Raw genomic sequence first — 18840 nt, 5'->3', positions numbered from 1 at the left:
GAATCCAACGAGCGAACAAATCGTAATGAATGTATTTTTTTTTTTGCCATCGCTGCCTTTTAACGCTCATTCGTTCGTCTCGTTGACTTGCCCCTTTGGCTGAGTCTGCCGATTTGTCTCTATCCTGTGAGCGTGTACCGCTAAAGTACAAAATGCGCGGATCCGCTGAAAAATATATCATTCTCTTTCAAACCGTAAATCAGTGTGGTTTTTTTTTAATCGTTTATTTTTACAGGCTCAGTTACATAAGTTTAAAGGAGCCAAACTCCTATCTGTATAGTTACAAGTATATATAAACATTTTTTATTAATTCTAATGTTAATGAAGTAGAGAACCGATTACTCGCGGCTTGCTCGAGTTTAGAAGGGTGACATTTTGTTTCAGGAAAAGGATGGGATATAAGGATATGTTGACAATGTTCACACTCACATTCGCACTCACATTCATCATACTCAATTCTTAAGCCTATCTTATATCTAACATGTATTTACATTTCACCTTATTCTATTGTTAGTAAGAAGGGATTTGATTTCTCGCGAAGGAAAAGGAAAAGGAGAATATAAGGATATAAGGACAATCACACACGAAGATCGATAGCTTTTAGGAAGACATATATTTGGGACATGTAATCAAGGTCTAACCGAGCCAACACATCTCTCACCGGCACATTGGGATGCCTTCCTCCAGCCCGAAGAGAGTTTTCTAAATTCGATCTGGCAACAAGATACTCCTCGCACGACCAAACAACGTGTTCGATGTCGTGGTAACCTTGGCCACAAGCACAGATATTGCCATCGGCAAGATTAAAACGAAAGAGTAGCGCGTCTAACGAACAGTGATTGGACATGAGTCGAGAGAAGGTGCGAATAAAGTCCCGGCTTAAGTCCAGACTTTTGAACCATGGTTTGAGGCTAACCTTAGGGATAATCGAGTGAAGCCACCGACCCAATTCATCTTCGTTCCACTTAAGTTGCCAGTTAGCATACCATCGCTTACGGACTAAAGAATAAAATTCATTGAAAGCGATTTGACGCTGATAAATATCGCCTTCAATTGCACCTACCTTTGCCAATGAGTTAGCCCTCTCGTTACCCGGAATTGAGCAATGTGAAGGGACCCAGACAAAGGTAATGACATAACAGCGTCTGGATAAAGCACTCAAAATTTCTCGTATTCTCTCAAGGAAGTACGGCGAGTGCTTTTCCGACCTCACTGAACGGATAGCTTCGACAGATCTAAGACTATCCGTTACAATGTAATAGTGTTCAACAGGTCGTGAGGCGACGCTGTCCAGCGCCCAATGTATTGCTGCCAATTCAGCAATATACACTGAGCAAGGATTCTGAAGACTGTGGGAGGTGCTAGAAAATTCGTTGAACACTCCAAATCCTGTAGACTCATTCATAGAGGACCCATCAGTAAAGTACATATTATCACAATTGACACGCCCATACTTTGCATTGAAGATCGTAGGAACGATCCCAGATCGATGATAATCTGGAATTCCATGGATTTTCTCCTTCATGAACAGATCAAAATGTACAGAGGAATTGATGGAGTCAGGAAAACAAACACGGTTGGGAGTATACGAAGAAGGATCAACCTGCATAGAGATGAATTCATGATATGAACTCATGAATCCGAAGCGAAAATTCAGCTCGATAAGCTGCTCAAAATTTCCGATCACCAATGGGTTCATAACCTTACACCGGATGAGGAACCGAAGAGATAATAAATTGAAGCGATCTTTTAGTGGGAGTACGCCTGCCAAAACCTCGAGACTCATGGTATGCGTTGAGGGCATACATCCCAACGCAATACGGAGACAAAGATACTGAATTCGCTCGAGTTTAATGAGATGTGTTTTGGCAGCTGATTGAAAACAGAAACTGCCATACTCCATCACTGAGAGAATAGTTGTTCGATACAACATTATAAGATCTTCGGGATGGGCTCCCCACCAGGTGCCGGTAATTATACGGAGAAAGTTTATTCTTTGTTGGCATTTTTTACTCAGATACCTAAATCAGTGTGGTTGTATGGTATCATTTCACATCACATCGCATCAACGGATTGGTGCCGGAGCACCAGTATACCTAATAGCGGTTATAGAATTTCGGCCGCCGGAGTGCTCGAGTTGGCTTGCAAAGCTGCTCACGACAATAAGAAAACCCGCCTACAGAACAGAGCAGAACAGATTCGATTCGGTGGCAACAACTAATTTCAGCGAGTGGCAAACGCAATCGCAAAACGCTTTGGTGCTTTGCTGCTTTGGTGTCAAAACCAGCCATCGTAAAACACCGCGCTTTTCAGGGCCATTAAACCATTCAAAGAAGATTTATTAAAAGTTATTCACAATACCAATGCATTCTAAAGTGACACAATATGACATATAATATAAACTGATTTATTTTGTTTATGCTTGTTCTTGAACTTATTGGTGGTTGGGGTCTTTTAAATTGATCATTCAGTTTTCACAAACCCATGGTTCCCGAATTAAAAGTGGCTTCAAATTACAACACAATTACAACAAATTACAAATTACAACATTGCATACAATGCAGCATGGCATTAACAAATTTTATCGGTAGCAAGAACTGTTTTCTTTGGTTGATAACTTATGTTGAAAATTGACTGACGTTACATCTGCATTGTATAGAAACATAACTAAGGATAACAAGGACTTTAATCCGAAGGTCATCCATCCCTGTATTTACTGTTGGTTTTTCAGAACGCTTATAGCTCGTCTATTTCTCGACAGATCGTAGAGTTCGTCTCCAAAACCTCAGTTCTTTTTCATTTTTATTTACGGTTTGCGGAGACTACAAATCTTACAATTCATTCGTCTCCGAAACCACAGTTTAAGGTACGGTAATGTACTCAATAGTGATATATATGATAGTGAATGAGCTGATAACCACCCATGCATTCCCTATCACCGCCATCATTTTGATTGTACGTTATGTGCATACGCCGAAAGATGCCCGGCGTTGAACATTTAATAAGTACAAAGCCTTCAGAAAAAAACAGGAATCAAGTTTGTAAAAAATAAAAACGCAAAAACACCGAAGGTTCTTTCCAGAACCCCCAACATGTCATGAAGAGTGAACAGTAAACTAATCCATTTTTCAGGTAGATAGGTAGGTATTCACGTAGGAGAAGAAAATAAAAAAAAATATATTCGAAATATATATTTAGCAAAAGCTGTCCCCTTTGTATAGTCCTACGTCATTCCGGTTATGTCCCCGACATTACCCACCCATCTTTTTTTTTTGTAATTTCGCGGCATCTGGAACCAATTAGGTCAAAGAAAAATCTCAAACCTATATGATCAATTCACCCCACAGAAACAAGCAAAAAATAAAATGCATTTTATTTCAAGATTTATTAAAAAAAACGAATCCGCCCTGTAATAAAAATTAAGTCAGATGCAAATTATCGGTGCAATACTGTAGATATTCCCTGATGCTGAATTTATTGGGAAGTGAATCCTGCGCTCAAGTTCCAAATAATTCAACTGAATCTATCACATATTTGTTATGAAAACCCGAGAAAAATAAAAATGAAATACAAAGTTACAGTTATCAATAAGAAAGCAATATATTTTATATCACAAAACAATATACATATTTATTGTTTCGTCAATTCAAGTTTGTTTTGGGGAAATTATTTCGAAAAAGTTTGTTGTCAGCACTTAACTAACTTTAGACTTTTCTGTATCTTCCAGGGCTACACAACGCCGGATGGTGCGCCCCCACCGGCGGCGAACAACGCGACTACAAACGGTGATAACAACAACCAATCAGCGTGGTCCTCTTGTGCTAACACTTCCGCTAATAATAATTCCTCTTCCATCAATTCCCCAGCCGTCAATAACAGCATCAAGAATAGCAATGGTCACCTCAACTCTGTAAATAACAATAACAGCCTCAACAACGGCAAAACGAATAACGGCACGAACGTAACGTTGAATAACGGACTGAACATCAACAATACTCGTTACAACAATCATCTGAACAACAACAACAACAACAACAATAACATCAGCCGGAAGGATCAAAACTATGGCGGCCACGGAACGAACACGACCTCATCGTCTTCGTCGGCCTATTCGACGTCTTCTTCGCAGCCAACATCGCTCATCCAGTACGATCGCCGCTCGCCGGAGGGAAAGGACAACGACTCGTTCATGAGTGAGGGCAGCAACGGCGCCGCCAAGATGCTCAACATCCACAACAACAACAGTAAACACAATAAATACAATACCGGACACAGTAGCAAATCACTAGCCTTATCATCCCTTTCCTCTTCCTCCTCGTCTTCCACAGTCAATGGTAATCTAGTCAGTAGCAATAGTAGTAGTAATCAGCAATCAAACATTCCAAATGCGGCCACTGCCACGACTACGACGGAAGTGTACTCAACCTCCAACAACGAGAACGGCAAGATCAACGTCCAGGTCACGGTTTTAGTAGGTGAGTAGTGCGCGTTTTTTGTTCTTTTTTTTTTGGTGTGCGAGACCCATGATTGAATGATGAGACATATCAATCTCACCCCATCAAGCCTTTCCAATGTTCTATTCTATCCTTCCTCACATGCGTGAGAGAATATTATACTGTATTATGTAGAATGTGTATTCGCTGTTGCTTTTTGCATGATGTCATCGCCCCCACGCTATCATCTCCACTGCCTGCTTCGCACCATAAATTTAGTTACATTATCCACTGTCTTCCCTGTGTCTCTTTTTGATGTCGAATTCATTCACCACGCTTCCCGCTGCTCCCGAACTTGAAAGCAGAAATTGAATTTAATACCCTGTGACGCTTAACCCTTGCGGACCGCTCACGAGATTTCTCGTTTTCACGTTCCTCTTTATGGACTTGTGTGAAATTAGCGGATAAAAGTTTTTGTTGCGTGCAAGTTTCTGTTCAACGTCTTGCTGGATTTAATGAATAATGAATTATTTCAGTTGAAATAAATTGATTGTTTATCAAGTAACAACCTTCAAAACCATGCTCATTAGATAGAGAATTGAATCATTCATTTTTCCACATAATTCTTTTGACGTAGGATTACGTCTTTCGGGAACATATTGAGGTACAAATTGAAAATCTAAAATCGAGCACATCGTGAAAATTGTCCAATTTCAAACGCTTATTGCGTTATTTCATGATGGATTGATGGATCATAACGGAAACATCCACTTCTGATTGGTCGAAATTGACGACACATACGGCGGGTCCCTAACAGAGACATCAAAACCAAGCTGCCTGGGGGAAATCGGCATTGCAAATACATGAAAGTAGGAGGAGTTTTCGTTCCTGCCGAAATGTATTCCCTAACAGAGACATCAAAACCAAGGTGCCCGAGGGAAATCGACATTGCAAATATATGCAAGTCGGGGGAATTTTTATATTGCAAGTAAGGTATGTGATACGATTAATTCTAGCAAAAAAAAATTAAAATTTGGAAATTAAATGTGGGTTGCTTCGTGCAATTTCATATCAATGACCGATCGTGTATTGTAAAAAATTTAGCACAAGTATAAGTGTAAAATTGTATATGGTAGCAGTTAAAAATGATTGATATATGAAACGATTTATTTCAATTTTCATAAATAAAAACCAAGGTATGTTCCCGCTCGAGAACAGCTCGTTTGGTTTAAGCTGTCTGTTTTGTTGTGTTAATTTTCACATTGGTGAGTTTTTTTTTCTTCATTTCATCCATACATAAGACAGGAGGCATCTCGTCCAAAATCACAGACGGCGGTTTTTATCATATCTCGTTCCACTTCTGTGTCTTTTATCTGATACGCACCATCCAACGACTGTTTACCATCCTTCTGTCATCATCACTCGGAAAACTCTGGTGAAGTGAACAAACAATACCCAACAACCAAAAAAATGGCCCAAATCATAGTCAAAGAGTTTAACGATGTAATAATTCAAACATCCAAAATCAACAGAAAGCCTAACGGAATCCTACGTCAACAAAGGAGGGTCGTGTCTCGGAAACAACCCTCCTTTGACTTTTTTTTTTCTTGATCGCGACAGAGAAATGTTATAAGCTGAAACGTGAGCATGGGTCAATTTAGGAAAATTTACATTTATAAAATTTTGATTTTGAAAATCAAAAAAGTGGTTCGAATAGAGTTATGAAAGTTATTCGATAGAGAAATATTTTACCTATCTTCCAGCCACAATTTTATTAATTGAAAAAGGGTATGAGAAAAGTTATAAGCCAAGTTGTATGGAAGAAATTAATTACGTTAAAGAAAATTGAAGAAAGTTATTTGAAAGGACCGAAAACACATTCTCGAGATAGTACTTATTCGAAATAGAGTATTTTATCTATCTTTAGCAAAATTTCCATTGGTCGGAGAAGGATCTAACAAAAGTTATAGCCCAAAACCTGTACAACTTGTATGGGGGAAATTAATTAATTTAAAGAAAATTAAAAAAAGTTTTTTCAAAGGACCCAAAACACATTTTTGAGATAATGCTCATTGTATAGAGAATACTTTTATCCATCTTCAGCTAAATTTTCGTTGGCCGGAGAATAGTCTGAGAGAAGGTATGGGCCAAAATGTATACAAGTTGTAGGAGGGAAATTAATAAATTTATCGAAAATGAAGATAGAACTTTTTCACAATCGAAAAAAAATGAAGGAACATAGTGCGAAGTCGAAATTTTTAGGAGATTTTTGAATTGCTTTAAAAACGTGAAATATCAACGCATGAAGATGGGATATAAATCTCTTTAAAGCATAATTTACATGGATTTACACGGAATGTTACAGAGAAATTTGTATTTAGATGGGTGTAGATGTAGCGGATAAAAATATCGGGAAGAAATGAGAAATCGATTTCTTTCTGTTTTGTATTTTCAAAGATAGCAAATTCAATTAACGTTATCAACCATCTTTCATTTGATTCCTATAACGTTGTTGTGGACCATTCAGTACTGAGATATTATTGTATGAACGAAACATTTCGAACTCGTGTTCGATAATAAATAGTAATCGACAGAATCAACAAAAAACAGTTTTTAAAATTCTAATAAATTCTATACACCCAGAATTATTTACGCAGGGGATAGAATTTTGTTATACTTTGTCGCGGTACACCATAGTAGATGTACTTTGAGTATTTTCTCAAATTTTCATTTCCAAGCATATTGAAAATGGGAAAAAAGAAATATAAAATTATAATATTATCATACATAATATATAATTATCACACATATCTATAAAAGGCGTAGGAGTACATTTCAATTCGAATTATAGTAGTACTGAATCTCTGAATACTATAACAAAAAATAAATATTTCAAGATTTTTTTAGTACTTAAATTTTTCAGGAATTTATTTTTTGATTATATTTCTCGATATATCATAGTAAGATGCACTTTCAGTATTTATTTCAATTCTTTATCTCAAAGGTATTGAGAATGACGTGCTAAAAATTTAAAGGTATGTTTGTCACCATATACCCTATGGATAGGGATTAACTTTTTTAACTTTTCTTTAATCAATTTTCTTTAAATTAATTTATTTCACCCATACAAGTTCTACAGGTTTTGGCTTATAGCTTTTCTTAGACCCTTATTCGAGCAATGAAAATTTGGCTAAAGATCGATAAAAATATTCTCTATCGAATGAGTATTATCTCGAAAATGTGTTTTGGTCCTTTCAAATAACTTTTTCCAATTTTCTTTGAATTTATTAATTTTTCCCATTTAAGTTGTATAGGTTTTGGCCTATAACTTTTCTTAGACCCTTTCTCCGGTCAATGCAATGTTGGCTAAAGATTAATAAAAATATTCTTTATCGAATGAGTACTATCTCGAGAATGTGTTTTCGGTCCTCCAAATAACTTTTGTTAATCTTCTTTAAAATTGAAAAAAATTGAATTTTCTTATTTTTTATTAATTTGTTTATTTTTCAGGCTCAGTTACATAAGTTTTAAGGAGTCGAATTCTTAACTATATTTTTATAACTATATATGAACAATTTCCTAATTCTGTGGTTAGTAAGGTAGAAACCCAATTACTCGCGGTTGACTCCCTCCCATACAACTTCTCCGATTAATCAAATTGTGGTTGGAATATTTCTCTATCGAATAACTTTTTTTGATTTTCAAAATCCTGTATATTTTCCTATATTGGCCCATGCTCAGGTTTCAGTCTATAACTTGATAAACAATCAATTTATTTCAACTGAAATAATTCATTATTCATTAAATCCTGCAAGACGTTGAACAGAAACTTGCACGCAACAAAAAACTATTATCCGCTGAACTTTCATCCGCTAACTTTACAAATAGAGGCGAATGAACTGCAGAGTTTAAAGCCTCTTAAAAACTTGCAAGCAAAGCAAGCAACTTCACACAAGTCAAAACGTGCGGATCCAGGCGTATGTCTTACATATTTCTTCCCGGCCCTTAAAGTGTTAAAAGTAAGTGAAAACTTTTCCTGGTTTGCCACTCTCTTTCTACTTTAAAGCACATTTCTGCGGCATGTCTGGTTAAAGCTTGTTGGGTTGCGAACGCCTGGTATTCCATCCAGACATTATTTTGGGAGACAAACACAATGAAGGGAATGGGTAATGGGATATAATTCTAATCAAATCATCAATTTTCTCGTCTGTCAGCAGGAAAAACGCACCGATAGATTCTGGCGTTTCACGTTTGGTACACCAAATAAATGAAGTGGAATTTATCGGCTTCCTGGTGAGGGGGACAATAAAAGTACTCTGCTCTGCTCCGTATTCCCGGCTTACGATCCGAATCGGAAGCAATACAAAATGTCATAAATTCGATCGAATCTGCATTTTGTTTGCGTTTTCCTCCACCTCTTCGCTATCGGAACACTTTAGATGGGCTATTGTTGGGGACGCTAGAGGTGCTTTTTGTCCCCCGAAGAAAAAAGGAAAGTTGGAGCTTCACCCAACATGTGTGTTAGCTCTGAATTCGGAAGAGGACAAAACTTTTCCAATCATATGGAGGCAAGAAAAAAAATGTATTGAGATACAATAATGTTTCGTTTTGATGTAGGACTACGTCTTTGATTTCTATATAGGGGAGTCACTGTGCGAAAAATGTAACGTTTATTAAGAGTTTTCAAATGCATATTACGCAGAATCGTTTTTTACGATATATGTTATAATATACATAATTAGACGGCAATTTTATCCAGCATTTTTTTCGCCTGATACATCAAAAGTGGAAGTAATAAAACAAGCGAGCAATTTAACAAATGAAAGAGGTATGTTTTCTTTCTTCCAACTTCGTTCTCATGAATGTTGTATGTAACATGAACTTGCGTGCAATAATTCGTTCTATATAACAAAGCAAGATGTTGAAGTAATCAGATGCAAGAATTCATGCATAATTCAAACTTCATGCAAGATTTCATCAAAGCAACGAGAAAAGTGTTACCCATACAGTGTCGTTCATTAATTAGGAGGAGGCAGCGATTATTATGCGAGGACCTATTGAGATCGGCATTACATCGCGTCACAAAATGAAACGAAATAAAAAATAAATAATCATCATGACTGACATATTCATAATTCTCAATACTCAATTCCTTCTATGATTGATTGAGCAGTAGAACCAATACGACTTGATTGTGATTGTCTGCAAACGAACATTATTTCACCGAAAAAGCTACTGTTCTCGATGGCTAATAATAAGAATAAGACAATGGAAAGAAATTACAATACCATAGCTATTCATTAAAAATAAAGCAACTTCATGATTTAATGTGTATTTTACCTCAAAATATCACGAAATCGTAAGTATTTTCAACTTGTTTTTTCGTTTCTTCCCCATAAATTTGATATTCAATGTAATCAATGACGATATTTTTTCTGTTTACCCATTCACATATACTTCATCTACCATTCCACCCTGTTATGTGTCCCACTGATATTCATTAATCATTTTCAGTTAGACAGTTGAACTTCCTGCCAGAAGCTTATTGTCTTTCTTTGTTCGTTACAAACCGTTTGAAGGTTATGAGTACATACAACAAACGGCCCTTTTCAGGGCAACTATTTAGCGTTTTCAAAAGAGTTAAACTAACAGATTTCCGAACAATGAAAAGAATTACATTTAAAATAACCAAGTGTTCTGAACGATCACAGTCCTACGTCAAACTTCCGTCCGTGCCCCCAGGCTATTTTTTTTGTCTGTCTCACAAAAGTTCACAGATGGAACGAAGAGGAGAAGTTTGGTCAATATTAAACCGTTCGTTTGACATAGCCCATTGGCAGAGCTTCGTTCACATCGTTCATGGGGTGAGCAGATCAATTGAACTTGTTCAAATAAGCCAGACGTAATTCTATTAGATCCTATTTTTTGATGTTTGTGAATATGGGAATGGCATAACAGATTGAGCTGTGGAAGCGTCGAATGGTGTAAACAGATCGATCTAAACCCTGATTTTAGCAAACATTTGGAAATTGATTTTACACTGTGTGGCATGTCTACCTAAGTGGAGCGGACTCAATTCACTTCATTTTCAAGCAAATTCATGCATTTTTTCAAGTGATTTCTTGCAATAAATTCTCATACCACCAGAGATGCCAGAATTACAGATATGTTTGTAAATTCACAGACATATCTGTAAAATACTTCTCATTTTTGTTGCAGACTTTTTGGGTATAACAATATTTCACAGGTTTATGAAAAATGTGAGGCTCTATTCATCACATTAAATATATTTGACTCACCGTATGACATTTTTCCATAGGTATATCAATACACATGACGTTAGACCTATTTTTTGAGTCATTCATTTTGAGTTCATTCAACACTTTGCCGTCCGGCGTAACCACAGTGGTTACGTTCGCAAGATAGGTCGCACCGCAGTGATGTCGTGAGCATAGCATCTTTCAGTGGCCGACGACAGTACTTCAGTATCTTTTGCGTTCTGTTGGTGTTTTGTTCGGTAACAATAACTTGTACACGTCAACGTTTTTTATGATTTCGTAAGAACTTTTGCCCTGAGACATCATTGCAGACGAAGGAGACGATACAATTCTTCACGATGAATAAAAATTGCATTCATTTACTATACATAGCATACATTTACTATACTACACTTCGAAATTTCATGACAGTGAGGGAGACAGTAATCGAGAACCTACGAGAACTATCGATGAGATTGGTAAAACTTAACAGATTGTTATTTCCCGATAATGTCGAGAACGGCCACCGACAAACCAACTAAACCGAATTAGCGCTACCGGCGCTAAGCGAATCATTTTTTAGCAAACGTGTGGACAGCAACATATGCGACGCTAATTTCCTTAAAAATGACTCTCCTAGAGGGGTCTCTTTTGAGTTGATTCTCAACTCATCGTTGATTTGTGATCGAGTTGAAAGAGGAAGTGACTTTCATAGTTATAACACTAGAAACGCGAATGAAATAAGAACACCTAATTTCTTGTCATGTGCTTCACAAAATTCGTTGTACTTCAAAGGAATAAATGTGTTCAACTCGATGCCAAGACATATTAAATGCGCAACAACACTTACAGAATTTAAGAGGCACTGTATTTCACATGTAAAAGCTGTGTTCTCTTAACAGCTGAACGAGTTTTTGTTTATTTTTATGACGAAGATCTTTACTGACGAAGTTTTATACGAACGGATAATTTAATGTGGACAATTTTTTTGCAGTTTGTTTTCAATATTTTCAATGAATCTGACGAAGTTTTTTTTTGAACGGATTATATTATGTAGATTATTTAATTTTTTTTAAATCATCTTTTTTTAAATTTGTATTGATCTCTGTTATGTCTGTCATGATCTTGGTGATGATGGACTATTTTTATTTTTATTTTGTCGTTCTTATAGTTGTATTAGTTTTAAAAAAATAAAAGTAGTCTACAAAAGTTTGAGCGTACATATATAAAGGATATTAAATTGAAAGTTTTTTTTTAAGTGCCGGTCTAGGGATTTTTCGTAAAGGAAATTTTCTCGATTTCTCTGAATGAGGGTATTCACAGTCAATCTAAAACAAGGCTGGCGGTTGGACTTGTGCTCTGGTGGACCACTTGGCTGCAAGGGCCTCGTCGGGACCGTATCGGCTCTGTGGCGGACATGACTGAGTATTGGCTTTCTTGGACATTCCAATTTTTTGAACTTATATCTGTAAATAAAATCAGTTCGTTTTTCATGTTTGCTAAACTGATTTCAATGTTGAAATAATTAAATATAAATAAATTATCTTTTAGATAACTCGTCTTGCTCAAACCTCTGTAGGGGAAGGAGGCGGGACCATCATCATCATCATCATCAAAGCCCTGACTGAACATCTTCGAGTAATATTAAGCGATAACGGAGATCGTTTCATCCCAGTTCATGAGCATCCTTTCAACCTCGCACTGTTAGCCTATATTTATCTATATAAATAAAAATGTAAAGCCAAATCTGTTCGTAAGCTGAAAACCCGAAGAAGGGATGGCCCGATTTTAGCCTTCTTTATTTTGTTGTATTTTTCTCTTCCAGTAGATCAATATAGTGGTGAGAAAAATCGGGAAATTTTGGAAAAAACTCAGAAGGAATGTCGGAAATTTTGGAAAATTGAATTCCCATATGACCGAAAATTATACCATGATAAGCGTTGTTAGGCCATTCGATATTTGCGCTAACGAACTTAATCTTTGTTCGAAAGTGTAAATGGTTTTCAGGCAAAACAACGCATTCCTATATCATCTATCTATGTATCTATATAAATAAAAATGGTAAAAATGGAAGGCCAAATGTGTTGCTAATCGCAAAATCCGATGAATCCTTTTGAGCTATCTTCATTTTGTTGTATTTGTTGTATTCTGCCCATAGAACAATGTTATGATGAGAAAAAATTTAGAAATTCCCTCTAAACAGTTCATATCACAACAATAATTTCGGGCGGGACGAACTTCGCCGGGTCAGCTAGTATATATATATATATATAAAAATATATGTTATATATATATATATATATATATATATATATGTATATATATATATATATATATATATATATATATATATATATATATATATATATATATATGTATATATATATATATATATATATATATATATATATATATATATATATATATATATATATATATACAGCCATTCCATGCGTTCTCGAGGGGAAAAATGATTTTTCGGACCATCGGTTAACTTTGAAAAATCATATCTCAAAATCGAAATATGTAATGTAAAACATCCTCACCTTTCAAGAAAAATATAAAAAATAGCGCCATCTAGTCCAAAGCAATACAATAAAAAACAAATACAATCGATAATTACGGAAATAAAATTCATTTTTTTGCTAGTTAAATAGTTTTTAATAAAAAGTTAGCTTATTGGGTTTATTTAGATATGTCGATAATCTAAACCGGTTCAGTAGTTCTGAAGTTATGATTTTTTGAAAAAAGGCAGTTTTGGGAAAAAAAATATTTTTCGGACCACCCTAAAATAGATATGGTCACCCTAACGAAAAAAATAAAAATACGGGTCTAATGTTTTGCGATAAAAAAACAATCTTTTTCATCGAAATCTGAGAACCACTATACCGGTTTGGAATTAAAAGGCTGTATATATATACAAAATACACTGGCAACTCTTCGTTCCACTTTTTATCGAATGTTTTCAAATCGCAGGAGTAAACATTTACGTGACTTGTTTGTTTTTATTTCGTTCGGAGAAATATTATATCAGGGAAAGTGGACATTGAAAATGCGTTGCTCAGTGAAAGGCTGTCCGAATACGAGTGAAAATGTTCGCGTTAGCTTTTATCGTATACCCTCGGAAACGTATTTACAGACGCGCTGGGTCGATTTTTGCGGAGACGACAAACTAGTTCCGAGTAAGAGTTCCCGTATCTGTGGAGGAAGTACTATGTTTCAATTATTGAAAACCAAAAGTGTAGCAAACCTTTCATACACATTTTCAGGTTTATTATGATAGAAATATATCGTTACATTTTAACCGGAAAAGAAACCCCGTGAGAAACCGTGATGCCTTCTCCACAATTAGGCCGGTAGTTGACTCAGAAGATTACGTCCATCATCAATACGAAGCGCAGATTGCTTTACCGTTAGATTCTTCACCAGGACTAGTGGATCATAATTAGGCGGATTTCATTCGGTCAGCTTCACTAGCAAAGCTGTTTTCACCGACGTTAGAAAAAAAACGTCTCCAAAACATATCACTTTTGCTATGTATGTACGTATCGAGATTCGTCGATGTCGAATTTAGCTCCCACATTAAAATACTGGAGTGAACTAAGCGTTATTCGTAGGTTGTTTATATTCTGTTAGGTTCTGATACCTTGCAATATAAGATGCTCTTTCAGAGATACAACGGTCAATTAAAAAATTGACGGAAAAATGTGGTTCGTTCATTTTATAAGTTTAATTATTTTTGCCTTTGATAACAATACCTTTTTCATAGTGTTGATTATCATAAGAAAAATAACACTCCTGATCATTGGATCTTTTTTGACAGCCGTTTTGATTCAGTCCGCACTACCTAGATGTCTACTGTGAAATGCGTTCCGTGGATGCGCAGAGTAGATGTTCAAACAGTAGTGGTACAACAAAATTTGTCATTTTTTATACTTACACGAGAATATTCAGCATTAGACCCATGGAGTTATGCACCTGAGAACCAAATTTCGAATCTAGTTTTAGGAGAAAAGTGAACTTTATTTGAATAAGCATTTATATAAATTCTTGGAAACGAGCTTGTTTTTCATGCACCAATTTTTGAGAGGGGCGGGTTTAAAAAACTACATTATAATATTTAAAATATTTTAAGTTTCACTATTTTTAATGTTCCTTGAGATACCTTACTTAACCAAACTTCAATGTCTATGGCATTGAATGGATAATGAAATACTTTTTTGAAGAGCAGTGGGCACATTCAGGTTTCATTTTGTAATTTATGAAAAACAAGCGTCACAAAAATAGAGAATTTTTTAGTTTATTAGATGAACCTATGTTCAAACTTTTTTACACTTGAGTTCCTCTTAGCAAACAATGAGGATCAACAAACCACAAAATTTGGCTACGATCGGTCCACAAACCAACTGTCTCACGAAGTTGTTGTCACGTCACCAAAAATATACGATCCAGCGTGGCGTGACAACATTTTGACTCACTACAGACACTTTTTATTTGCGTTTTCATGTATAAATCACACAAAATTAAACGATGTTATGGTAAAATTGAGAAAATTTCCTACAAGAATCATCAGTTGGGGAATATTTTATAGTTGTTTGTTGTCAGTCAAATACTTTTGTGACGTGACAACACCTGATCTTTTACTGTTTTGGACTGTTGAACATTAATGATTTATTTAATTAAATGCAGTTCCGTTTCAAAACATACAAATGAACTTTGCTCTATGATTTGTCAACAATAGATGAACATAAATTCCAGAATATAGAATATAATATTGTTCCGACTTCCGGTTTGCTGATAAAAGTATTAAATGATAAAAAAAATTATAGGATGTTGTGTCCAAGATTGTTGACATTGTTGACGTAGAACTACGCTGTTATTTTATATAAGTCGCTTACTTACCTTATTACCTTCGGATATTATTCTATAATGCTGTGAAATTTTAGAAACAACTGCTTAGTAGTATAATCCCTGAAATGGTTTTTTCATTGTAGAATCAGTTGACGATGATTGATTAATGATTCATTCTTGCCCTCGCAAAACAATACACTAGCTGATCGTATGTCGGAATTTATTTCATGTCAATGCATTGAAAATTTACCTCGAACGCTATTCCGGTGGCCTTTTTCGCAGTTGATATACACTCGGCTACAGTCGATTATATACATGTTGTACCAGCACCATTATTCCACATCTCATAAATACATCAATATATCTTTGGCACAGAATGGAAACAACAATGACAACACTTGCAAGTATCAAATATCATGCTACATGTTATTTAGTATTGCCTCAAAGGAATCGCACCTCTACGCATCGTTCGTACAACGTAAACCAAGCGCCAAATAAGCGTTCGCCATAGCATGCATACAGAGCCATACATTGGTGGCTTGAAACTACTAGGAATATAAACACTTCTCATCATGTTGCGCTATTCTCAAAAGAAACGCTTCTGTTAATATTACTGGCCTCGAAAAAAGTTGCATTACTTTCTCATGCTCAAGAGAAGCGCAGCTGTAACTCTTAGTGGAGGAAGTTTTGCTACTGGCAAGTGAAACCTAATCACATACAAAATTCCAGAACGACATTTACTGTCTTGGTGACAACCTCGACAACAGTAGCAATGCTTCAATATGATCAATATTAGCGCAAATGCAATCCTAGTTGAAGGCAGTTTTGCAATTGGCACGCGAACCCAAATAACTTATAACATTCCAGTAAGACATTCAAGATGCTTGGTATTCCCCAAATAATTTTTCGGGGCACAACCTTAACGCCTGCTTCGCCATAACGTCAGTTTAATGCGTTGATGCATTCTCAAAGGCACCAACGAAGCCCTTATGATGACGGAAAACAAACAATGTTAACTGCTTGGAAAAAGACTGAATTATGCCACACAGCTTGTATTCTGCTGTAACACCCATCGATGCGAATTCGCTGATGAGTTTGTCAAGAGCGACCGCCTTCACCACCAGCGGGGGGAGCTTGATTTTGGTTGCTGCCTGGGTAACGGTGTTTACATTTTCGATCGACGCGCCGAAGTCGCCTACTTCGCTGTTGTTCGATGCGGTGTCACACTCGCGAAGGCTCGGTTCAGTGCGAGCGCTTTTCACTGCACCAACATCGCGTGCATCATTAGATGACGCTTGCCTCGAAATTTTATTGCCCCTGGCAATGCGTTCGTGTTTTGCAGGGCTCGAGCCTACCTTCCTCTCCTTCTTTCTCATCACACACTACGCGAAGCGTCGAATTTATGACGCGGAAAGAAAAATACACGATACGAATAACGCGAGATCCACTGTTTATACTCTAGGCAAGTATTCCCCTTCATTCTACTACTATTCCTTTGTTCACGGAGACTTTGAATCCTACGATTTCCCCTCCGTTGGTCGTCGATAAGTTGCATGGTATTGACAGCTCTGTTCGGGAAAGCACACAAATGGACAGAACAAATGTATCGGAAAATGGAAACGCTTTAAGTTTTCATGAATTTTAACCATTTACAAACCAGGACATTGTAATGTATGTTGCGGGAGCTTCTTCTTTTTCTACCGTTTCCGTTGCATTTACAAATCCTGCATGATGGAGCCATGTATCAAGCTGCCATCATGCTAAAATTGAGCGTTACCACACCAGTAGTCACCAATATTCACACACATACCCCGCCACCAATACGCATACGCACACTCTTCTACATGCACTCACCTTTTGTTTCATCCGTGAAGCCTGCTGATTGGTTGTCCGCGTTCTTTGTCCTCACGCGTCCATCTGAGAACCGGAAGTCCTTTCCAAAATTTATCCAACAGCAGCAGCAGAACTTTATCCAACAGCAGCAACAGAACTTAATATAATTGCCAACGGTCGAAACCAATTCCACCGCAGTAATCCAAAAGCCGTCTAGCCACAATGGCGGTGCTTCGACTAACAAAAACTTAACCGCAGCGAACCAAAAAACCGTCTTCTCTCAACAGCGGTTACTCGACCAATCCCCCGTTGTTTCTAACTCGAAGCATGCATGGAAAATTTCCGATTGTGTTGTTGTATTGGTTTTGGCATAGTCGTATAATACCAACACTTCCATGCTGACATGTTGTTGTGCTCGCGCTAGGTAGATTATCGCGCCACCATCGCTGTTTCCTGATTTGGCACCCTTGATGAAAGACGTAGTTCTACGTCAAAAGTGCGGAAAATTCATACGATATGGGTGTTGAATGAAAGGGTCTTACCAGCGGAAGTCGAATATCGTATTCCGATGCCACATTGATCTCGAAGTGGTTGACTTCCGGGTCGTAAAGAACGGCTCTAAAACAGTAGTGTTAGCATATATCCATGGGTGCGCGAACAAGAATGAAAAAAGAAAAAGAAATATAGTGAGCAGATAGGATATGAACTAGAGGAAGATAATGTTAGGGTGAGAAGAACTTCGTCTTAGAGTGACGAGTGTGGAGTTATCAAAGAAAGTGCATACAAACAAACGCAAACGTGAACGAGTACAACGAGTAAAATCAATATCAACCTCAACGTCATCTTCAACACGCAAACATAAACGTCGTTGCACAGGTACGCGCACATACGCACAGATACCTACATAGAGTTAATCAAAAACTCCTGACAGCAGAAAAAAATGCCCGATGAGCCAGACTTGTGCGAGCCATTGATGGCAAACACCAGATTGAACATATTAAATAATTACAAAGTAAAAACAGGGAGCAGGCTTTTTTTTCAAATAACGACATGCCGCGTACTACAGGCAACATGAAGATTCAATTTATATAGCAAACTAGCTGACCCGGCGAACTTCGTCCGCTCATTTTTTTTATATGAATTCTTTCGAACATTCACGTTTCCTTACCGGGCGAACGTTCGTAGGTTCAATCGGGGAACTCTCCATTGATTGATCTTTACAATTTCCATTTACTATAAATTTTCTATTACTTCTACCAAAACTCGCCATTGTAATATAATTTTTTTCAGACACAATTTTTGCTCAAAATTCTTGATTCATTTTCAAGTAACATGTTTCTCCGTTACGTGGAATAACTGTTTGATACAGAGAAATAAATTTTCATTCATAATTTTGTATTTTCCACCTGAGAACCATTTTTGCCTCACACTAACGGAACACGAAGTTTGATTCTGCAAACGCGAAA

At 36.7% G+C, this 18840-nt stretch overlaps 1 protein-coding gene across 8 annotated transcripts in view; it reads left to right on the top strand.

Moving 5' to 3' along the window:
- Positions 1–18840, top strand: part of LOC129764724 (protein phosphatase 1 regulatory subunit 16A) — a 639202-nt gene that overhangs the window by 578554 nt on the left and 41808 nt on the right. For 6 of the 8 annotated variants that reach the window (XM_055764137.1, XM_055764138.1, XM_055764134.1 and 3 more), the window contains 2 exons: positions 3728–4244; positions 4329–4475. In XM_055764137.1, the coding sequence (XP_055620112.1) occupies positions 3728–4244; positions 4329–4475 (664 nt within the window). The remainder of the gene's footprint in view (positions 1–3727; positions 4245–4328; positions 4476–18840) is intronic. The other 2 variants (XM_055764141.1, XM_055764142.1) reach the window with 2 other exon arrangements.

This window comes from Toxorhynchites rutilus, chromosome 2 (assembly GCF_029784135.1).
Source record: "Toxorhynchites rutilus septentrionalis strain SRP chromosome 2, ASM2978413v1, whole genome shotgun sequence".
Lineage (NCBI taxonomy): Eukaryota > Metazoa > Arthropoda > Insecta > Diptera > Culicidae > Toxorhynchites > Toxorhynchites rutilus.
This window is presented reverse-complemented; position numbering and strand designations above follow the sequence as displayed.